Source organism: Sphaeramia orbicularis, chromosome 24 (genome assembly GCF_902148855.1).
Source record: "Sphaeramia orbicularis chromosome 24, fSphaOr1.1, whole genome shotgun sequence".
NCBI classification, from domain to species: Eukaryota; Metazoa; Chordata; class Actinopteri; order Kurtiformes; family Apogonidae; genus Sphaeramia; species Sphaeramia orbicularis.
In genome coordinates this window covers 49,514,281-49,538,703 of record NC_043979.1, presented here as the reverse complement: position 1 = coordinate 49,538,703, position 24,423 = coordinate 49,514,281, and the positions used below count along the sequence as shown (strand labels likewise).

The 24,423-nt window shown below is 41.4% G+C and overlaps 1 protein-coding gene across 1 annotated transcript in view; it reads right to left on the bottom strand.

The window, feature by feature from the left end:
• LOC115414894 (kinesin-like protein KIF26A) overlaps window positions 1-24,423 on the bottom strand; it is a 56,463-nt gene that overhangs the window by 11,890 nt on the left and 20,150 nt on the right. Inside the window, 9 exon segments of the mRNA XM_030128254.1 lie at window positions 921-3,954; window positions 7,477-7,639; window positions 8,334-8,490; window positions 11,431-11,614; window positions 17,095-17,345; window positions 17,432-17,525; window positions 18,594-18,797; window positions 22,341-22,527; window positions 22,529-22,602. Of these exon segments, the coding sequence (XP_029984114.1) occupies window positions 921-3,954; window positions 7,477-7,639; window positions 8,334-8,490; window positions 11,431-11,614; window positions 17,095-17,345; window positions 17,432-17,525; window positions 18,594-18,797; window positions 22,341-22,527; window positions 22,529-22,602 (4,348 nt within the window).

Here is a 24,423-nt window from a genome sequence, read left to right as displayed (position 1 = left end):
TCTTTTATTCTTTTTTTACTTCCTTTTAGTAACTTTTTTACTTATTTTTTCCACAATGCTTATTTTGTCATTTTTTTTTTATAATTTTATTTTACATCTGTATAAACCCAGTGTGTCCATCCACTGTCATTGATCCAACTCCATGGGTTTGACTGGGGAATCAATGTTGGAGAAGATGACGGTGTTTCCATGGTAACTACGGAGCCTCTGAACGTCCAAATATGGTCATATCTGATGACCATGAAAAGATGAAGAACTGTATTTGACACCAATTACTGACACAGATTGACAGGATTAGTAGCTCAACAGGTTGGTTGACTGTGGATGTTTGGTTCTTTAAGGGTTAATCATTAGTCTTTTTCCCATCAAACATCTGCGCAAAACTTTACCGATATTTACTAAATGTTGAAAAAAACAGAAGTGCGTAATGTCGGTTTTTCCATGGAATCACAAATGTGATGATTTGTTTATTTATTATCGTTAGATGACACCAGAAGTCATTCCATAAACATGTTGACGAACGTACATATGGTGTTTATTTACAGATGTATTCATTATTACCATATATTACCCCTCTATCTCCTACTAAATTAAAAAATGATTCGTCTCCTGGTGTGTCCACACATACCGACACGTTTCTTTTAAAACTCTTCTCTTGTTGTAACATTCGTCAACATCCGTTTTTTTTTTTTAATTCACCTGACTGTAGTTGCAGAGAAAGGCCTTTCCAGTGCAGTTTTGTGTGATATACCATTTGCGCTACGCCCGAAAAACCTCCTCTTTCCAGTACAAAAACTTTGAACCGAAAAACGAGAGTTTTGATGAAATTGTTGTTTTTTCATTTGGTAAAAATTTTTATGCACAAGTTCTATTCGCACATCACTTCTATTTACACATCTGTAAAACACAAACCAACTCACCGTTTCCTCTCTTCTTCGGTGACTTGGACACTCTTCCCCTGTTGGACGTTGACGCTCCGCTCTCACTCATGGAATCGTGTGCCGACGAGGTGCTGCCGGTGGTCTCGCTGTCCCGGATCATGCTCTCGTAGCCGCTGCTGCCCCCGCTGTGGTAAAACAGGGCGGTGCGTCCCATGGCAGGCGGCAGTTCACCACTCAGAATACTGCTGTTGTCGCTGCCGTGGCCGCTGCTGTAGCGCTGAGGCCTCCGAGGGGCGGTAATTTTACTGTAAGGTGATGGCAGGGCGGTGTTGGTTGATGACCCGATGATGCTGCTTGTCCCACTGTCGGTACCTGTGTTTCCGATCGGTTCCCTGTTGAGCATCTTCCGTTGGCTACCGGCAGCGAGCTCGCTAACCCGGCTGTTGGCTGCCCGGCTGACGGCCTGCTTTGTGCCCATGATGGTGCCTCTTCCGGGCTTGGTTCCTGCAGTGGACCGAGCTGGGGACCTGCTGGTTGGAGGTAGGTTGGCCATGCGTCCAGTCATCATATCAGGAGGCTTTGAGGAGGAGCTCAGGCTCTTTGAACTGCTAGTAGACAGCGTTCGGACCTTCAACCCACCAGAACCTGCTGCTCTCATGCTGCTGCTGCTGCCTTTGAGCTGTACAAGTTTGCTTGTACTTGCAAAAAGACTGGGAGGAACATGGGAAGTGGAAGATGTGGAAGTAGATGCTGGAACCCCAAGTCTGGGCACTGATCTGTTGGACCTACTGTTACCTGCCAAACAAGCACCGCTGTTCTCCAAGGAGAGCCCGAGCTTGGACCCGACAGACGGTGGACTGTCGCACCTCTCCAGAGACATCAGACTACCAAAATACCTAGAGGAATCTGCTTTGGCTCCTCGCATCTTCAAGCTTGATGACGTTCTGGCTGAATGATCGATTTTTAAGCTCGATGTCCTGTGGCTGAAAGAATCTGCTCTAAGCCTGGTGGTGAATTCTTCCTCTGAGGTCAATGCTTTTGGAAGAGAAGACTTTCCAACATCACTACTTGTTTTTAAGGCACTTGGAGAAAGTGCAGTTCTTGCCTTTTGCTCTTGGCTTGACAGGGAGATGTTTCCGGAGCCAGACTTGGAGATGATGCTGCTTTTATGCCCGTTAGATTTTTTCCCTAAAGAGGAAAACCTCAGGGTGCTTGTTGCTGCAGCTCCTTCATGAGCCCATTTAGATTCAGATGAAAATGTTCCCAGAGTGGTGGCTCCTCGGGTGAGTCGTGGTAGTTTGATAAGTGTGTCTCCTCTCCGGCTGCTGGACTTCTCACAGCCGTCTACCACTCTCTGAGCCGAAGACGACACGTGCGCCTTCGGTGGACGAGGTACACTGTTACTGTTCCCGCCGGGTCTCTTGGAAGAATTCCCGTTCGTGCCACTTCTGGATGGTTTGGCAGCAGAGAGACCCTCGACCTCTCTAGGATCAGAGTAACTGCTTCCTTGAAGCAAAGCATCATCATGCCTACCTTCCAGTCTGCTGCAGCCCACTGTGGCGGATGAGGTAGGCTTGTTTTTCCTGGGAAGACTGGAATGAGAGATGTGATGTGGGATTTGTGCTGAGTCTGAAGAACTGGCTCTGACCCTGGAGGTTTTCAGCGAGGCTTTGGTTGAGTCAAGGAAAGGAGGGCACTTGGTAAAAGAAGGTTTGTTGGGAGTACTGGGATCACTGTCCAGTTCTGAGAAACCAACTCCGCTGTCATTCAATGAACTCTTCTGCAAAACTGACTCTCTGTGAAAAACACCAGGTGAGGTCAGTGCTGATGTCACCTCTGTTGATTTGTTTTTGCTCCTCAAATAAACTTTTCTTGTTTCACTTTCAGCTGAATCTGCAGCAGCTTCACTTTCCCATGACAGTTCGTTGCCACGGTGAGAGAGATCAGAGCCGCTCCCTTCGGCTCTGTGTTGGGCCGTGTAAGCATCGTACTCGTCGTTAATACTGCTGATGATGCTAACAGGGCGGGATCTGGAGGAGAAGGTCTGCAGAGAGCAGTCTCTGTTGAAGCTGAGGATGTTGGAGGGCCGACCGTTGTCTGGGAGGAGTCCGTGAGGAAGCTCCTCCACGACGGTGAACACGAGCTCGTCCTCCCCGTTCAGTTCCACGGGCTGCTGCAGGGTGACGGTGGTCCTCAGGAATTCCCTGTTGAGGCATCGCCCGAACATCGCAGTCTGAGGAGCATTTGTTTGAGGAGTCCTTTCCATGTCTGGTTGTTGCCTTGGAGCTTGTTGACTCATACCTACCGGGGGGGTTCTGCCAGTGGCCACCCCACCCTGAGATTCAGCCCTAAATGTTCTGGGTAAGGATGGTGACGCAGAGGGTTTGGGTATGCCTCCTCTGAGGTAGACTTTCTCCCATACCACAGGCTCTGGGTTCTGGGAAGGAGGTCCAGGAGGTTTAACCGCACATGGCTGTAAAGGGGGGGCTAAAAGTTTCTCTCCATCTGCACTGGTCCGTTTGTCCATGATGACGCAGGCTGAGGGAAGCTTGTGTTCCTGATCAGGTTGGTTTGTGCTTTCTGTAGGCCTCTGCGATGAGGTCTTATCTGGATTTGGTGGAGAGGTTGCCTCTGTGGTTTTGTTGGGTCCAGTCCTAACACCTTGTCCAGTTTTGGCCTCTGCGCCAAATGTGGCTGGACCCTCGCTTCCATCGATGTAATCCAGTCTTTCCTGTAGTTCTGCAAACGTGTTACACTTAAAGTGGTCGCCATCGGGCCTGGGAGCCTCTTTGGCCCGCTTTTTGTTCAGGGAGGGGATGATTGGCACAAAGGAAGGCGGCCCCTCGTTGTCGCTCAGTTCTCGGTCTGAGATGGCGATTCCTCCGGGTCCGACGTAGATAACCGTGTCGCAGGAGTGTTCGCTACTGGAGGAGTAGTCTGGATCACTGGAGAGCAGCAGGGGGGTGTCCGGGTCCAGGGCTATCGTCCGAGGGTGGAAGGGCCGGAGGTGGGGAGGTCGATGCGACGGACCCTCTTCACAGGAACTCTCCCCGCCAGACGAGCTGGAGGCGTACTGAGACGAGAGGAAAAGGAGAATTTACATCAGGACATAGAGGAAAAACTTCACAGTACATTTGAGATACTTGAGTACTTCCATTTCCTGCAGATTTAAGGTTCGCATCATAAGGATAAAGAACAGCATCAAAGTCAATTTAGGAACCATGTGGAGATTCATGTGGAGATCAGTGGTTTCCAAGATCTAACTGTTGCCATTCTTCCTGGTGCACTTCAGGGGGTTTGGTGAACTCCCAGGTGATTTTTTACATTTTTGGACACATATATGATAATACAAGTAGTCAAAAATGGTGCCCAAATATGTAACTTTTATTGAAAAACGTAAACCTCTCCTGTGGATGGACCTCCAAACTCCACAAACATCTATCAAATGCCGCGTTTCCACTACATGGTACCAGCTCAACTCGACTCGGCCTTTTTGCCTTTCCATTACAAAAAAGGACCTGGAATCTGGTACCCAGTACTAGTTTTTTGGTATCACCTCCGCTGAGGTTTCCAGACTGGGGACCAGATACTAAAAGGTGACGTGTAAACACTGCAGACCACTGATTGGTCAGAGTTGTCTGTGTGACCCGCCCTTTCACAAAAAAAACAGATGCGGAAGTTTATGGTAAGTATGTCGGTAGGTGAATCCACACGATGACAGTCTGTAAAACTACACCATGGTCGGTCCAAGAGGTTCAGTCTTCGGTGGCCGACGTAAAAATTCAGCATGAGCTTGACGAGACAACAGGCAACGAACAAGTTTATCAGCAACAAGGTTCTAATAGTTTTGGATTTTTCATTATAGTTTTAATTAGTTTTGACTTTTTTTTTTCTCTATTTCAGTTCGTTTTAATTTGTTTTTACAGCAGGTTGGATAGTTTTTATTAGTTTTCATTTTTTTCTAAATGCTTAGTTGTAGTTCAGTTGTAGTTCAGTCGTAGTTTAGTTGTAGTTCAGTTGTAGTTCAGTTTTAGTTCAGTTGTAGTTCAGTTGTAGTTTAGTTGTAGTTTAGTTGTAGTTCAGTTTTAGTTCAGTTGTAGTTCAGTTTTAGTTCAGTTGTAGTTCAGTTGTAGTTTAGTTGTAGTTCAGTTTTAGTTCAGTTGTAGTTCAGTTGTAGTTTAGTTGTAGTTTAGTTGTAGTTCAGTTGTAGTTCAGTTTTAGTTTAGTTGTAGTTCAGTTGTAGTTCAGTTTTAGTTCAGTTTTAGTTTAGTTGTAGTTCAGTTGTAGTTCAGTTGTAGTTTAGTTGTAGTTCAGTTGTAGTTCAGTTGTAGTTTAGTTGTAGTTTAGTTGTAGTTCAGTTGTAGTTCAGTTGTAGTTCAGTTGTAGTTTAGTTTTATTTTAGTTGTAGTTCAGTTGTAGTTTAGTTTTAGTTTAGTTGTAGTTCAGTTGTAGTTCAGTTTTAGTTTAGCTGTAGTTCAGTTGTAGTTTAGTTGTAGTTCAGTTGTAGTTTAGTTGTAGTTCAGTTGTAGTTCAGTTGTAGTTCAGTGGTCTCTTTTCTCTTCTTCTCTGTGCTCCTATTCAAATCAATCCCAGACAGGACTCTGCTGCTTTAGTCTCCATGTTTCCAGGTAGAGTGGGGACCAGAAGACGACTGGAAACCACAAGTGAACACAAGTGACGGAGCAAAAAGTGTCGTATGGAGACAGCACAGAAAATTGCTTGAGTGAAATAAATCGCTTTCGTATCAATTCAGCGTTGACAAAGACAAAGGGCATTTTATCCATAATTTTTATCCATTTTAGTTAGTTTTGTAAACACGCAATACAGTTTCAGTTAGTTATCGTTTTTTTTCTTTTAATTATAGTTTTTATTTATTTCAGTTAATGAAAATGTTTTTTCAATTCTAGTTTTGGTCATTTCAGTAGTTTTTGTTAACGATAATAACCTTGATCAGCGACTCTCTGAGCAGACAACATGGAAGTAACATGCCACATCGCTATGACGACCAGGTACTGTAAAGTTGGTAGTATCCTGTAATGGAAACGGCCTGGAATAGGACCTGGTACCAGAGTCCAGTCGAGCCGGTTCCACGTAGTAGAAAGGCGTCAAAAGTCTTCTACCAACTTTAAAGAAAATGCAGGAACCCAAACTTCATCCATCCATCCATTAATCATCCATCCACTCATCCATCCACTTTATAAAATCAGTGGAAATATTATCATTCCACTGTGGAACCACTACAGACGACTGGTTATTTACAGGGTTTTTGTGTCTGAACTGTCCATAAAGTGTAAACCCAGGGTCAATAAAGCTGAACTTGCTTCAGTTTGATCTGGACTAAGACCACCGAAGGTCTGCACTGACCCTCAGACTGACCACTGAAGGTCTGCACTGACCCTCAGACTGACCACCGAAGGTCTGCACTGGCCCTCAGACTGACCACTGAGGGTCTGCACTGACCCTCAGACTGACCACTGAAGGTCTTCACTGACCCTCAGACTGACCACCGAAGGTCTGCACTGGCCCTCAGACTGACCACTGAGGGTCTGCACTGACCCTCAGACTGACCACTGAAGGTCTTCACTGACCCTCAGACTGACCACCGAAGGTCTGCACTGACCCTCAGACTGACCACCGAAGGTCTGCACTGACCCTCAGACTGACCACTGGGTGACTGTCTTCATAACCATGTGTTTGATCATATGGAACTACACACGAATGCACCGTTTAGATCCAGTCAGGGGTTAAACGTGCACAGTGTCCAGGACAGAACTATGCTCTGAACTCATACTTCCATCGGACTGTTCAATCTATCAGATAAATATCGGACGTGTCGCTGCGTCTAACGAGGATGAACGTGGACCCAGTGGGACCAGGGCGGACCTTCATCCTGTCAGTCATTGATTATCTGTCAGATGAAGGAAGACAAACCTGAGTCACAGCTGATCAGACCTGATCGCACTCACTGGTGTCATAGAGGACTGTGTTTTACAGAGTCCCAGGAGGTCAGTGAACGCCTCGCACACATTTAGACTTTTCATCTTTAATTCGGAGTTAATGAACCCATGGAAACAGTTTCATTTACTGATGGTTCAGTTAGAGGGTTAGATCAGATAATACTTCAGATTCTTCTACATAATAATATGAAATTATTTTATCTGTCCGTCCATCCATCCACCCACAAACCCATCATCCATCCATCATCTGTCCATCTATCATCCACTCATCTGTCATCCATCCATCCGTCCATCCATCCATCATCATCTATCATCCATCCATCCATCATTCATCATCCATCCATCCATCCATCCCTGTGTGATGGAGTGCTTTCTGATCCACTCTGTCTGATTTTGCTGTGGATGTTGAGTTTTAGTTCTGGAAAAATTGAACCTTTTTTTTTTTTTAAACTATTACTTTTCCATGTTTTTTAATTTATTTTTTGTGGGGTGTGACAGAAACTCCCCACAGATCTGCAGAACTGGTGCTCCACCAGACTCCTGTTTCATCTCCCCCCATCAGTGCTTCCTGATGGAGCTTCTGTTAACGTCCATGTACATGTGGACCTACCTTGGCCTTCTTCCTCATGTGGACCTACCTTGGCCTTCTTCTTCCTCATGCGGTGGATGCGTGAGGCCAGCTGGACCGTGGTCAGCGTCTCCATGTAGTTGGCCGGTGAGTCCGACACGTGCGCGATGACGGTGGTTCTGCAGTTGATGTTTCCCAGGGACTGGCTGAGCAGCATGGTGAGCTTACTGTCCCTGAATAAAACATCAAGACAGGCCTCGTTATCCGAAAAGAACAGGGGCAGAGGAAGCCCACTGGATCCCCCCACCCAGTCATTAGAGCCTGGGCCTCTGTGATCCCACATTAATGAAGACCCACTTTGAACTACACGAGGAACGAAAGGAAAAGTCAGACTGTGAAAAGACTCCAGAGGATGCTGGCACGCTTCAGAAAATGAATATTAAACCTCACATCTGAGCTTTTCTACCACCCTTTGTGTTTAAGTCGACAACAAAACCAAGACCCGGGCTACGTCAGCGATTCTGGAGACGACCGCAAACCTGCACTAATGCTTTTCTTTCATCGCAAACTGACTGGTTAGAGTTCGGAAACCCCTGAACCTGACAGAAGAAGAACCGATACTGTGGTCCTCTGATGGACAGGTGATGGGTTCAGTCCAAAACACAGGCTGAAGTAATTAACAGGACTTAATGATGAGTGGATGAACCTGAAGGGTCCATTTAAGGAGCACTTCCTGAAGGTCAGATACTTCAGCCTGGACCTTTGGTTTTAGGAGTGAAGATGTTCAGCTTCATTTGAAGGAAATGGAACAAGTTTAGTTCCGTTTTTCCTTTAGTTGAAGTTAAAATCCATCCATCCATTAATCATTCATCCTGTGGATGACCTCTGACCCCTGTGGGTGGGTGACCTCTGACCCCTGTGGCTCACCTGTAGGGGACGTGCTTAGCCCCGTTGGCCAGGGCCAGGACCACGTTGCCCAGCGCTGACAGGGACAGACACTGGCCCCCTCCGCCCTCCCGGGTCCGGCTGATGTCGGTCTCGCAGGGGCCCAGGTCCAGAAGGTGGAGGCGGCTCCGGCCCGACACTGACGGGGTCAAAGACCAGACGGGTTAGTTTACAGACAGAAGAGCAGTTGGATCAGAGACTGGAACCCAGTCCAACCAGAACCACCAGAACCAGGACTGAATGACTCAGTTCTTCTGTTCTGCAAAAACAATGCCATGTTTATTCAATATTTATTAAATTATAATTACGCGTTTGTATTTTTATATAGACTTGGTTCATACATATACATACACTCACATACTGTTAATACTGTAAATTTGCATTTATTCATATTTGGTCCATTTTTATTTTTTATTCTACTCAGCTCTATTCTTATGTTAATTTGTAAAATTATACATTTTTTATTCTATTTTCTTATTTTTAGTTTTTGTAATTTTATATTTGCTCAGTTTTTATTTCTGTAGTACTGGTGTTTTATTCATATAATTAGGGTGTACAACTCTGCAAAATAGAAGAATAATATGAATAAATAATAGTATTAAAAGACATTATAGTAATAAAAACATTAAATTATTAAAATACTTAATTTAATTTTTTTTTAAATTTTATTTATGAAAAAACAGCAAAAATGCAATTTTAACAAGAGAACTTATCATTTACGTAAATATGTATATATAACTATATGTATACAATATTCAGCCTGTTATCAAAAGTTTTGTGTGTGTGTGTGTGTATATATATATATATGTATAAATGATAAGTTATCTTGATAAAATTGCATTTTTGCTGTTTTTTCAGGTTATTCACATTTTATTGTTAAAAGACACTTTAAAAATGTGAATATTTTCATAATTGAATGTTATTTTTTTGCACTAAAACATCACAACTTTAACTACAAATTTTAATCTTTGTTTTAGTGCAAATAAAAAACACTAAATTATGAAAATATTTACATTAAAAACAATCCTTTCACAATAAAATGTGAGTAACCCGAACAAACATGAACAACCTGAAATGTAAACAGAAAATTTAGTGTAATTTGAACAATATTCTGCCTGTTATTAAAAGTTTTGTACGTATATAAATGATAAGTTATCTTGTTAAAATTGCATTTTCGCATTTTTTTCAGGTTATTCACATTTTATTGTTAAAAGACAGTTTGAAAATGTGAATATTTTCATAATTTAATGTTATTTTTTGGCACTAAAACATCACAACTTCAAACAACTACAAATTTTAATCTTTGTTTAAATGCAAAAAAAAAGGAAAATTACACGACAATGTTTACATTTACTATCCTTTCACAAAAAATGTGAATAACTTGAACAAATATACACAAAATGAAATGTCTAAAGAAAATTCAGTGTAGTTTGAACCATATTCTGCCTGCTCTTACGTGTTTTATGTCTCTGTAGATCTGATGCACATGCAGAAATGATCAACTGAGGTAAAATACTGTTAAAATTACACTGAGTTTTCTTATGGAATTTCTTTTTTTTCAGGTTATTCATGTCTTTTTTGTTTGGATAGCTTATAAATGTACATATTTTCATAACTGAATGTTATTTTTGCGCTAAAACAGGAACATTTGGGTTGTGATTATTTTGATGTTCTTACTTTACAGTCTGATCTGAACTAAACTGACTCTGACATCCACGTGTTGGAGTTTGAATGTGGACGTAAACGGGTTCATTGAGGATCTGACGGGAATCAGATTCCAACGTGAACCCGACGTCCTGATGCTTGGTGCGCGGTCGGTGTAACGGCCTCCACACTTCATTAACTCAGAGAAACGACGACGTGAACCATCAGCAGGATTCTCAAACTGCTGAGATCAGCTGAGAGCGTCAACGCCGCAGGACAGCGGCCTGTTTATCCATGCAGATGCACTCAGCCGACGCCGACGCTGCAGCAGTAAACACTAATAAGAACCGTGGAAACGACCGCAGCGACACGACGACAGGGCCGTTAGCGTTAGCGCTGCCTCCCCACCCGTTAATAGGCTGATTGAACACAGACGCACATGAAGCTAATGAGAAAAAAAACAGCTGATGGTTTAGTTAAGCCTGAGTTTGATCAGATGGACACCTGAAGAAAGGACCGAGTTTACAGAGGATTTAGTCTGGGCTAAGATTCAGTCCAGTCTAACAGATTCAGTCCAGTCCAACAGATTCAGTCCAGTCTAACAGATTCAGTCCAGTCCAACAGATTCAGTCCAGTCCAACAGATTCAGTCCAGTCCAACAGATTCAGTCCAGTCTAACAGATTCAGTCCAGTCCAACAGATTCAGTCCAGTCCAACAGATTCAGTCCAGTCTAACAGATTTAGTCTAGTCTAACAGATTCAGTCCAGTCCAACAGATTCAGTCCAGTCCAACAGATTCAGTCCAGTCTAACAGATTCAGTCCAGTCCAACAGATTCAGTCCAGCCTAACAGATTTAGTCTAGTCTAACAGATTCAGTCCAGTCCAACAGATTCAGTCCAGTCTAACAGATTTAGTCTAGTCCAACAGATTCAGTCCAGTCTAACAGATTTAGCCTAGTCTGTAACACAGATGACCATTGATCTGAGTTTCAGAAATCAACCTTGAAACATTGCATAAATAAACTGTGTTGAGTCTAAATGTTATTGACTGTCAATGAGTGTTTTGGATTAAATTAGGTTAAACTAGATTATATTAAACTAGACTAAATTAGACTAGATTAGATAGAACTTTACTCTTCTTTTGGGAAGTGCCATCGGGAAATTAAGAAAACTAGCGTCAGCTCAACTGAACGTACAGATACAAGAATTACAAGAAAATAATAACATGAACTAAAATAAGAACAGTAGTGAAAAAATCTGTTGCACATTAGTTTGTATTAGCAGAAATAAACAATAAAGTAATAATAAATAACAATAAATAAATACGTTAGAATAATATAATATGTGCAATATATATTCTGTATATAGTTTAATAATAAAATAACTGACACTAATACTAATAATACTAATAAAAATGGTGTTCCCGCCCACTGACCTGCCGCCTTGTTGCTCTTGTCCTGTCGTTCCTGGTAAAGGTGAAGGGTGAACAGGAAGTGGGCGTTCCTTCGGGCCTCCTGGTCGTCGGGCGTGCGGCTGCTCCTCCTTGCCGTCAGGGCGGCGTCCAGGAAGAAGGCGGCTCGCTCGGCCGTGGTCGCCTTCAGCTCCGTCTGATTCTGCAGCTGGAGGAGAGACGACAGGAAAACCTCTGAGCCGTGAACCAAGGTTATTATCGTTAACGAGAACTGACGAAATGACGAAAACTAGAATTGTAAAAACATTTTTGTTAACTGGAATAAATAAAAACTAGAATTAAAAGAAAAAAAAAACATAACTAACTGAAACTATATTGTGTGTTTATAAAACTAAGATAAAAATTCTGGATCAAATTCCCTTGGTTTTGGTCTTTGTCAATGTCAGATTGATGTTCAATGGATTTCTTTGTCTCTCTCAGTTTTCTGTGCTGTCACCATACGACACTTTTTGCTCCGTCACTTGTGTTCACTTGTGGTTTCCAGTCGTCTTCTGGTCCCCACTCTACCTGGAAACATGGAGACTAAAGCAGCAGAGTCCTGTCTGGGATTGATTTGAATAGGAGCACAGAGAAGAAGAGAAAAGAGACCACTGAACTACAACTGAACTACAACTGAACTACAACTAAACTACAACTGAACTACAACTACAACTGAACTACAACTGAACTACAACTGAACTACAACTAAACTACAACTGAACTACAACTACAACTGAACTACAACTGAACTACAACTAAACTGAAACTAAACTACAACTAAACTAAAACTAAGCATTTAGAAAATAACGAAAACTAATAAAAACTAGCAAACCTGCTCTAAAAAGGAATTAAAACGAACTGAATTAGAGAAAAAAAAAGTCCAAACTAAAGAAAACTAAACTAAAATGAAAAATACAAAACTATTAGAACAGGGCTGTCAAACTCATTTTAGTTCAGTTCCACATTCAGCAAAATTTGATGTGAAGTGGGCCGGACCAGTAAAATAATAACGTAACAATATATAAATAATGTCAACTCTAAACTTTTCTCTGCTTTTGAGCAAAAAAAGTAAATTTACATTATGAAAGGGTTTACATCTACAAACTATCCTTTCAAAAGATGTGAATCACATGAACAAACTGAAAAAATCTGTGTAATTTTAACAATATCCTGCCTCAGTTTCTCATTTCCACATGTACGTTAGAACTTACAGATCACAGTGGATCTACAAACACACAAAACATTTAGTAATAAACAGTCTTGTTAAACTTGTACTTCTCAAGACATTTCAGGTTGTTCATATTTGTTCAGGTTATTCACATTTTTTGCAAAATTACACTTTGTTTTAGTGTAAATACATAAAAATATTTACATTTACAAAGAGAAAAATGTGGAGTTGTCATTATTTCTCTGTTATTCTGATAGTATTTCACTGGTCCTGCCCACTGGAGATCATACTGGTCTGAATGTGGAACCTGAACTAAAAGGATTGTTCATATCTTATTTCTACATTTCATAAATTCATCCCAGGGCCAGACTGGACCCTTTGGCGGGCCGGATTTGGGCCTTGGGACGCATGTTTGACACCTGTGTATTAGAACCTTGGCTGGAATATGTAGGTCCTGCACTTTTGCCAAATTTTAGCAGAAAAAAATCATAAAAGAATTACATCAATGACAATAACATGCATTTTCAGGTAATTCTTCTTTAATTGTAATGGCCAACAGAAGGATGACTCAGCTCTGAAGTGTGTTCCTGCTTTTATCACAGGCACATGAGTGGATTTTATTAAAATTCAGAGCAGAAAGACGACCCCCCCCCCCCCCCGCAGGATAAGATCAGAAATGAAGCTGACGTGATGAAGATGTCTGCTCTGTAAAAATGACCATGTGAGTTTAAAGGACAAAAGTGAAAATAAAGCAGAACCAGGCTCGTTTAAAGGAGACGAGAGAGAAAATTAAAGCGTCGAGATAAAAAGTGTCTGAACGAAAGAAGGAGCCGAGGGAAGATAAGCGTCTGAATGGAAATGAGGAGGAAGGTCAGGGTTAATTGGACCACGGTGGACGGACGTCAAGTGTCTGGAGCGGAGACAAGGTCAGAGAGGACGATGACCTGAGGAAAAATACTCCCAGCATGCACCAGTTCTGTGAGACAGGCTCAGAACGGAACCGGTTTAGGAAGACGGAGACGGAACCAGCAGACTCTCAGCTGGTTTAACAGAATCCACCAGGTTCAGGTTGAGTTTGATTAAGTTTATGGGTTTTTTTATCTTTTTCATTGTAATATGATGTTGTTATTAGGGATGCATCGGCTCCGATACTCAGTGTGTGTACTCGTACTCGTACTCGTAAAAGATATCTGATACAAATGCACCGATCCCACTTGTATCCGTGTGCCATTCCCAGTTCAGTGCAGCAGGTACGAGGAGGAGGAAGAATGTGTGTGAGTGTGAAGAGTGTGGAGATGGAACCGAATAAATGAGGCTGATCACAGTAAGGCTGACTGACAGTAGCGTTCACACACAGGCAGATACAGACGCAGCCTTCTGTCTGTAATCTGACTACATTCATCTGTTTTCCAGCTGATGGAGGATGAGTACCCAGACAGAGAATACCAGCGGGAGTACGGAGCGGTGCGGACCGCCGCCAGTGGAAGTGCAAACCAAACCTGTCACTCATTTGTCTTTTCTCTTCCTGCTGAAGCTAAACTTTTAAATCTTACAGAGAAAACACTAACATTAGTATCTAGTATCATTGTTGTTTTTGGTTTATTTGTTTGATTTTCCCTTTGTTTATGTGTTGTTTTTGCTGTTTTTCCATCCACAATGTCTTGTTAATGATCACTAATAAAAAAAAAAAAAGTTGTGTTTTTTTTTAACGGTTTAATGAAGAAAGTGTGATGGAATGAAATGTGTAAAAGGAAAATGAAGCTGTAAATGCACTCGTTAAACCACTCGTTAAACTTGATCTTAACTGGAGTCAGAGTCAAAATAACTAAACGTTGGTGAATCCTACACATAAAATCTACGGGTACCAACAATGATCGTAACATCAGTCGTGAGTTTTTATTGAATAAGTTGCTTCATTTTAATTTATCCACATGTATGCATCCTCAGTCTGTGAACATCAGAGAGAAAACTGGTGAAAACCCTATGTACAGATCTGCTTTTATGTCGAATATTAGAGTATAGCTTTAATTTATTACAATTTTAATTTTCTATACCTAATATTTGGAACCAATATTCACTTTTAAAGTCTGTAAAAAGGTTCATTAAGCATCTGTGTGTTTTATGCAATAAATTATATACATTTTTCAAATCGGATTTTATATATTTTTTGTGTTTTCTATCCTTTTGTGTTTTTATAGTAGGTTAAAGTGAAAAAACTAATAGACAGTTGATCTAGATGAAGTTGTGCTGAAAAAAACAGATCCAAACATGGGTATAGTAAACATTTGTTTCTATAGTATATAAAGGCCAAATCAAAAGGACTGAAAAACAGACAGAATGGACTCAGACCACTAAGGGTTAATATTGGAATGTTTCTGACACAGAAGGGACATTGGGACTGGTATTTTATTTATTTATTTTTCAATATACAACTTGGTTAAATTATTTCAGTGTGTGTATTAGTACTTTTTGAACATTTTGAGCACAATTTCAATAATACCACGATGATGATGATAACCGTGACAATTTTAGTCAAAATAACCATGAAATGAAATTTTCAGATTGTTACATCCCTAGTCATGGAACAGTGGAATGATAATATTTTCACTGATTTTATGAAGTTTGGGTTCCTGCATTTTCTTTAAGTTAGTAGAAGACTTTTGCCGCCTTTCTACTACGTGGAACCAACTCGCCTCGCCTCGAATCCACTCTGGTGCCAGGTCCTATTCCAGACCGTTTCCATTCCAGGATACTACCCACTTCACAGTACCTGGTCGTCATAGCGATGTGGTGCGTTACTTATGTGTTGTCTGCTCAGAGAGTTGCTGATCAAGGTTATTATCGTTAACAAAAACTGATGAAATGACGAAAACTAGAATTGAAAAAACATTTTCGTTAACTGAAATAAATAAAGGCTATTATTAAAAGAAAAATAGTAAACATAAACATATAGTATAGTAAATAGACACAGTAAACATTTGTTTATAGTATATAAAGGCCAAATCAAAAGGACTGAAAAACAGACAGAATAGGCTCAGACCACTAAGGGTTCAAATGCACTGTCCTGTTAGACAAGTCTTAAGTTGAATGGGAGGTAAATGTGACCATTATAAGGAGAATTTGCTTTATGCCATGCTGCTGCTCTTAGAGTTCTGTGCTACTTCTCTGATACTATGTTAACTTACTATTTTTGCTGCTAAGACAGGAAACAAAATGAAAAGAAATGGGGAAAAAAAAATAATAATGATGTGTATGTGCAAGTGTAATAAGCTTTACTTAAAAGGGTCTCAATCTTGCATTCTGGAAAAAAACGGTTTGACTGTGCCTCGCCTCGGTGTACAGAGCAGTTGATTGCGGTTGAGCACCTGAGAGTATGGCTCCTGTGAGCCGAGGTCGGGCACAGTGGAAAGTTTGAGTTATTTTAAATTTAGCTGAATGTGGTCAAACTGCAGATGTCAACTTAGGAGGAAAAAGGTCAAATGCAATGACAGAGGTCTTGTGTGATAGTTTTGCAGGTAACTGTGATGAAGCGAGATGAATGTGGAAAGCCAGAGCACGAGCCTCGGAACGTGCTGCGGCTAAAGTATGCATTTAAAGCGCTTAACCTCCAGGTGCAGGTGTTGAGACTTAGATCGCTTTGCAGCTAGACTATGTGGAAAGATTGTTATTTTATGTTTTGGGCTTAGATGCCTAACCAAGGTTGATTGACAGGCGTACACAGCACACGCTGAACTTAGATGAACTTTTGTTAGAAGCTTTTCTTAGAAATAATGCTGAACAAATGACGTAGAACGGATATGCTTTGCCCATGTGTTATTATTAACCAATTGTGAGTCTTGTATTAATGAGGTCACAGAGAAAGGGGAGTCTCCAACAGTCACTAAAGACTATAAAAAGTAATGAGGGAGACGCCCTTCCTGTTCCTCCTTTTTTTCCTTGGTTTTTGTTTTGACAAGTGTGTGTTTTATAGAGATACTAGTGGTAAACTGCCTTCTCTGATAATGCACAAGTTTGGATTTTTTGTAAACTTTTGCTGTTTTAATAAACCAGATTCTGGACTAGACTTTTTTAAAACTCAACCCTTCTCTTGGTGACTTTTTCTTCATTCTCCTGTTGTGTTCCCCGACACTGACTTCAAGTGGTCAGTCCTTTTAAATTGTGGGGTACCCCCCATTCCCAGCAGTTGGGGTTTTTACCCTGGCTCCTTAGATTCTATGGGGCTCCTGGGCAGATAAAGAGACACCGTTTTGTCCTTTGCATCACGTAGATGTTTCCTAAAGTAGCGAAGGTACACTTTCGGTGGAACAAATATGAAAAATATTGGAACAACAGTCTCTTCCTGAGATCCTTGAGTCTACGTGTTTTTACAGTCCCTTTAAAAAACAGAAACTTCAAACTGTAAAATACGCTGGCATTAGTTGGTTGAGGCCCAGTGTGTTGTACAGTTGTGTGTTGGTGTTAGTGTTTCAGGTGTTACTGACCTGGGACCCACAGATGGGGTCCTCCTTCAGGGCCACGGCGGGGCCCGGGGCTTCGTGTTGACCCTCGGCCAGGAGGTCGGTGAGCGTCTCCTCCCGCCCGGAGATCTCCACGGCGGACACCCGGACGCAGAATCGAGCCCCCGCCTTCTCGCGCCGCTCCTCGATCACCTTGAAGAGCCAGGAGATGGCGGTGGGAGCCACGCCCAGGCTCTGGGTGGAGCAGTCCCGCCCAATCATGGTGTAGGTCTTACCTGCGAGGGGGCGGAGCCAGCGTAAACAGCGGCGTGACTCAGAGAAAAGTAAAGACAGTGTGTGAAACGTGTGGGTGTGTCGTTACCCAGGTTAGCGTGTCCGAAGCAGAAGACGCAGCCATCGGCGCCGTTGACCACGGACTGGATGACCTCGGCCAGCGTCCCTGAACACACCTCGGCCTATCAGGACGGAGATCTGATCAGTGTCCGCCAATCGCATAAGAGCTGTGTTCAGCCTCAGCAGAGGAACATGTCAAGTTCTGGGCTTGAATTGATTTTATGAGTTATCTAGTGATTTTAAGGTAAACAGCGAAACAACACTGTAAAAAATCTGATGTTTTTACTGTATTTGTGTGTTTTCTTTATACTTTCCATAACAACTTTTACACATAATTGGATATTACAATAATAAAGGAATTCACAGTGTAACCTCTAGAAATGTGTAAAGAAATGGGTGAAAAAGTAGAAGCAGTAGAATTCAACTGTTTGCAGATGACACCATTTTATACACAGCAGCGCCCTCTGTTGGCCAGACGGTTTAAACTTGAATATCTGCTCTGTGCAATCAACTTTAAATTATCTTCAACTATTGTTCAACTCAGACCAAACCAATATATATATTTTTTTATTTTATTTTTATTTATTCTTTTTTTTTTTTTATGAATTCTGAATGTGTATGGACTACAGAAGTATCATAACTTTTATATCGTTCATATATTTATAAGGTGGAGGTTTTAAAACAGGCCATTTTAGGCGTTCTGTCTCCAACTGCGCCTTTACTGTTTTATTATGTCTTTGATCAATGTTAACTATGTGCAAAATATATCAATAAATCAAGTTGTTTTTTGCAATAAAAGTGTCAGAAAATGTCTTTTTTTGACCAATTCTTTTGCACTGTTTTTCAGGAAGAACTTATCTTTCAATATCTGTCCATTAATTCTCATTATTATATGAAATACATGCTTTCAACAGTGTGTTATAGTAAAAAATAAAAACTAAAGTAAAAAGTAAAATTCCAATGTTTTTACTGTATTGGTCTGTATTTGTGTTTTTTTTTTTTACACTTTTACGCAATAATTTGGGTATTACAATAAATCAATGAATTCACAGTGTAACCTCTAAAAATGGGCATAGTTTCAGACCCTGAGATAACATTTAGATTGTTTAATTATTTTGAAAGTTCTCGATGCAGAAAGTCCGATTTTATGTTTTGGGACATACGGCAGAGGTCTGCTCAGTCGGTCTCACCTGTGATGCATCCTGGGAGAACACAGCGTCGAAGTTGAAAGTTTTGGGGGCGGAGCCTGAGGAGCGTCTGTGGGCGGCGGCTGAGTGTCCTCCGGCCGCGGTCTCACATATGGTCAGCTGCTTCTTCCGACCGTCCACTTTGAGGAAGGACACGGACTCGGACGAGTCGCCGTGGACCGAGCAGATCCGGACCATCACCCTGACCTGGACCAGGGACAAGGGATGGGGGGCATTAATGTACAAAGGTTTAAAGTACAAAGGTTCAGAAGCAGAACTAGCTCTGCCTGTAAACACTGTCTGCTTTTATTTGTTGCCTTGGTCTTCATTGTGTTTAAACCCACTGTGTACACTACCAGGCAAAAGTTTGGACTCACCTTCTTATTTAAATGACATGAGATGGACCACAGATGGCCAACCAGTGCTCAGCATCATTTGGAACTCCTTCCAGACTTTTGGAAAACATTTCAGGTGACTACCTCATGAAGCTCATCGAAGAGAATGCCAAGAATGCACAAAGCAGTAATAAAAGCAAAATGTGGCTATTTTGAAGAATCTAAAATATAAAACATGCTTTGAGTTTTGTCACACCTTTTTAAACTACAGAATTCCACATGTGTTCATTCATAGTTTTGATGCCTTCAGTGAGAATCTACAATGAAAATAGTCACAAAAATAAAGAAAAACCAGGTGAGTCCAAACTTTTGCCTGGTAGTGTAGCATTTGTCTGTTTTGTTTTTATTATGAGTGACTGTTTTTATTTTATCTTTTATTTATTATTTATTTTATTTGAATAATAAACGTGTTTGTAAAACCTTCATATCGTCTCCTTCCTATTTTTTTTTTTTTTGCCTAAATCGTCAAATACTCAATTTCTGATTAAGTTTTTTTTTGTGTTTGCTGAATAATCTGCAGAAACGACTATTACGGTATTAAAGGCTAAACCCTCTACAGACTGGTCCCAGTTCAGATCCTCTGGACTCTGCTGGTCCCAGATGGACACTGCTGGTCTCACATGGACTCTGTTGGTCCCACATGGACTATGCTGGTCTCAGATGGACTCTGCTGGTCCCAGATGGACTCTGCTGGTCTTAGATGGACTCTGCTGGTCCCAGATGGACTCTGCTGGTCCCAGATGGACTCTGCTGGTCTTAGATGGACTCTGCTGGTCCCAGAAGGACTCTGCTGGTCCCAGATGGACTCTGCTGTCTTAGATGGACTCTGCTGGTCTCACATGGACTCTGCTGGTCTTAGATGGACTCTGCTGGTCCCAGATGGACTCTGCTGGTCTTAGATGGACTCTGCTGGTCCCAGATGGACTCTGCTGGTCTTAGATGGACTCTGCTGGTCCCAGATGGACTCTGCTGGTCTTAGATGGACTCTGCTGGTCTCACATGGACTCTGCTGGTCCCAGATGGACTCTGCTGGTCTTAGATGGACTCTGCTGGTCTCAAATGGACTCTGCTGGTCCCAGATGGACTCTGCTGGTCTTAGATGGACTCTGCTGATCTCACATGGACTCTGTTGGTCTCAGATGGACTATTCTGGTCTGGGATCAGAAGTGTCGGTGGTTTACGGGGGTCAAAGGTCGCGCTCTGCTGATCATAAACTTGACCTTCAGTCGCAGACTCAGCAGATTCCGTGACACGACAATAAAAACCGACAGTCACATGAGTCCTACCACGCCACGAGTGCAGGCCACAGGTCAAAGGTCAAGGCTGATGAGGTTCTGTGTATGGTTAAACCCTTTAAGGACCACCATTAAAACAGACCGCCTACATTTATTTATGTTGTTTTTACAATAAAAGTGTCAGAAAAATGTATTTTTTGCCAAATCTTTTGCACCTTTTTTTCAGAAAGAATTTAACTTTTAATAATTGTCCTTTAATTATATCATTATTATATGTAAGAAACGCTTAAACATACTTGAATTTTTTTATATTTATGATGTAAACCAACTGTAAATGTTGATAACTAAACTTTCTGAGTTTATATAAATCACTTTTCCTCTATTTCCACTGTAGTTGTTCTAGGTCAGTGTGTGTTCATGCTCTTCTGGTTCTTTTTGGTTCTTTGGTTTCATTTGGATCCAGTTGATAGTCTGTGTTCACTTTGTGTCTAGTTGTAGACAGAGCCGCTAATTTCACTGAAAAAAACATCCATCAGCTGATTCAAATACACACACTGGATCTGTCTATGAACTGCAGAGATCTGACTATAGATTTACACATATATGCAAATATACAAATATTCAGACAAGAGTTACAGAAACAATACAACTGTCAATCAACTATGGAAACTAGTGATGTCCCAATGTGGATTTTTTTTTTTTGCTTCCTATCTGAATAAATAAAATAATACATTTAGTGAACAAAAATGAATAAATTACTAAATATAATGAACAAAAATGAATAATTGAATAAATATAATGAACAAAAAAGAATAAATGAATAAATATAATGAACAAAAATTAACAAATTAAAAATATAACGAACAAAGATTAATATATTAATAAATATAGTGAACAAAAATGAATAAAATAATAAATATAATGAACCAAATTGAATAAAATAAAATAATCCAATTTTTTTAAGATTACTTTTGCTGATACCAATCTGAAACCAGCTTCTTACAATAAAATTTAGATTTAAATGTGCAGTCATCCTTTGTAGGTTCTTCTTCTGTTATGTGACTGTAGGTCATAGTTGGGCTGAATGTGGAACCTGAACTGAAACAACTATGACACCTTTGACTCTGAAGAACTTTAGCATCATTTTTACACTTTCCAAATTCATACTTTGGGACAAATTAGAACCCTTGGTCGGTTTTGGCCCGAGGACCGTATGTTTACCACTGCTGTAGAAGGTCTATGGACAGGTCCAGGTAATATATGGGGGTGCGTTCTGCGGTGTACGTTAGTGATGCACACATCAGCGGGTTACTGTGGGTCGGGTTGGGGCGGGTCAGAAGAATGTCAGTTTATCTGTGGGTCGGGTCGGGTCAAATAATTCCAAAAAAGCCCCGCAGGTTGGAAAAACCCAACTCACGCATCACGTTAAAGTGAAAGTGAAACTTATCGACGTTTTAATTCTTCTAACCCTCCTGCTGTTGTGCAGATGATTTTCCTTTTCCCCACCCTCAGAAACTTTAATTTAAGGAAGTAAGACGTTGTTTAGCCCCGCCCCAGCACCGCATCCGGATCGACCTGATCTCATGACTAAATCTGGTCTAAATCCCTACTACAAACCACAAAAATACAGAGAAAAACAGTGGAAAAAAAACAGCACAACTGGACAAAAACACATGAGAACACACTAGTAGAACACTCCAGAACAGCACTATCACTATTAGAGACAATTATTGACATGAATTCAACACTAAAACGCTGCTAAAATTGATACAAATCTTCCATATCTCTCTCACCGACTGCACTCTGCTGCTCTAAACTCCGCCCACTTCCACCCCTCCCCCTCAGCCAATGACAGGCCTCTACCCTCATGTGTTCTAGACCAATAGAAAGAACCCAGCCTCAGACAAAAGACGATGGTTGGATTTTATCAGTAGTCATTCAGGAGTTACGATAATTTAAATGTCGGTGGATGAATAATAATAATAATAATAATAATAATAATAATAATAATAATAACAATTCTGACTAAATGTCTAACAGGTTTAATTGTGTGTTTCAGTCGAGGTCGTCCATGTGGTTTTCGTCGTACCCGGGTGTTCTCTGACTCCTAAACCTCATACCTTCCCTATCCCCGGCATGTCCTTGACCTTTGACCCTGCCCTCAGGAGGCATGGTGGCACAGGGGGCGGGGACAGCTGCAGGGCGCCGCTGAAGCCCCCGGTGTAGACCAGGGTCCCCGGGGCCTCGGCCGAGGACTGACCCGGACCTGGACCTGGACCCAGACCCGGGGGCGGCTTCTTCCTCCGGGGAAAGACTGAGCTTCTGAGCCGCCCTGAAAAAAAAAAACAAGCAAAACAGACGGCATGAAGGAGAAAAAAACCACTACGGAGTCAGGGTTTAGCCCCGCCCACAACCACTGGCACCAGGGACCGGATCAGACCCTTTGGAGGTCCAGTTTGGGTCCAGGAGCTGTATGTTTGACCCCCCTGGTTTACAGGGGTCCTTAGGTCATCAATAACAGCTGATCCAACTGAAACTGGTTTATTATTGACTGATCGATCAGTCTGTGGGTGAAATACAAGAGAAAGAATAGAATAGAATAGAATAGAATAGAATAGAAAGAATAGAATAGAATAGAATAGAATAGAATAGAAAGTTACATTACTCATATAAAAAGTACCACAGTAATAAAGTAAAATAAGAATGAGGAGCTTATCAAATGAAATAAAATTAAACATAATAATTTATTTAAATATTAAGATCAAAGTGTTCATTAATGACCTGATGGTGTCGGATTAAAATGGGATGTTTTCAACCCTGGGTGTGTATGTGTGCATGTGTATGTTTGTGTGTATGTGTTTAACAGAATAACACTGTTAAACACTGAGCAGCAGCTGAGAAAACACTGTTTAATTCAACACTACAAAAAAAAAAAAAAAAAACAGACACAGAAAAATACTGATTCCGTGACACGTGTGTGTGTCAATAATTGGTGTAAAATACAGTTATTCATCTCTTCATGGTCATCAGATATGACCCATATTTAACATTACAAATAAAAAAAAAAACAAAAACATGATAAGTAAAAAAAAAAAAGGGAACAAAAATATAAATAAAAAAGATAAAAATAAACAACAAATATGAACAAAAAATAATAAAATATAATGAACAAAAATGAATACCAGAGGGGTTAGAGTGTGTTTGATATGCTCACCTGGACACCAGAGGGTTAAAGTGTGAACCTTTACCTGCACTCAGGGGTTAAAGGGTTAAAGGGTTAAAGCAGAACATGGAGGAAGCAGATACTTACAGTTCTTTCCAGTCCATTATCTGACCAACGTAGAACCGGAAACAAATGTCTTCTCGTCTTCATTCACCATCGTAAAAAAGTTGGACTTAATGCGACAGAAATGAAATGAAACGAGGAGTAAAAAAGGATGTTTTTCAGGTTTAAATCCAGACGAACAGGACCATCCAAAGGGGTCCAGTCACTTTGTAAAGTCCACTTCCTGTCCTCGTGTCAGTAAACTGCCCTTCGATACTCCGACCCCTGAATGTACGAAGGTTTTACAGCAGGTTTTATCCCAAACGTCCGAACACTCCAAGGGTTCGCAGTGGGTTTATTGCTCAGAAAAACGTCTCAGATAAACTTTTACGTTTGCGTCTGTTCCTCGTACGCTCCTCCGTCGGTCGTATTCCCACAGATTTCAACGGTGCTTGGTCCTTTTCAGACTCGCCTTAAACTCTGTGTTTGTGTTTCCACAGTCGTCCACAGGTGTCCTCTGTCTGTCTGTCTGTCTGTCTGTCTCTGGTCTGTCTGTCTGTCTGTCTCTGGTCTGTCTGTCTGTCTCTGTCTGTCTGTCTGTCTCTGGTCTGTCTGTCTGTCTGTCTGTCTCTGGTCTGTCTGTCTGTCTCTGTCTGTCTCTGTCTGTCTGTCTGTCCTCTGTCTGTCTGTCTCTGTCTCTCTGTCTGTCTGTCTGTCTGTCTGTCTCTGTCTGTCTGTCTGTCTGTCTGTCTGTCTGTCTCTGTCTGTCTCTGTCTGTCTGTCTCTGTCTGTCTGTCTCTGTCTCTCTGTCTCTGTCTCTCTGTCTGTCTGTCTGTCTGTCTCTGTCTGTCTGTCTGTCTGTCTGTCTGTCTGTCTCTGTCTCTCTGTCTGTCTGTCTGTCTGTCTCTGTCTCTCTGTCTGTCTTGTCTGTCTGTCTG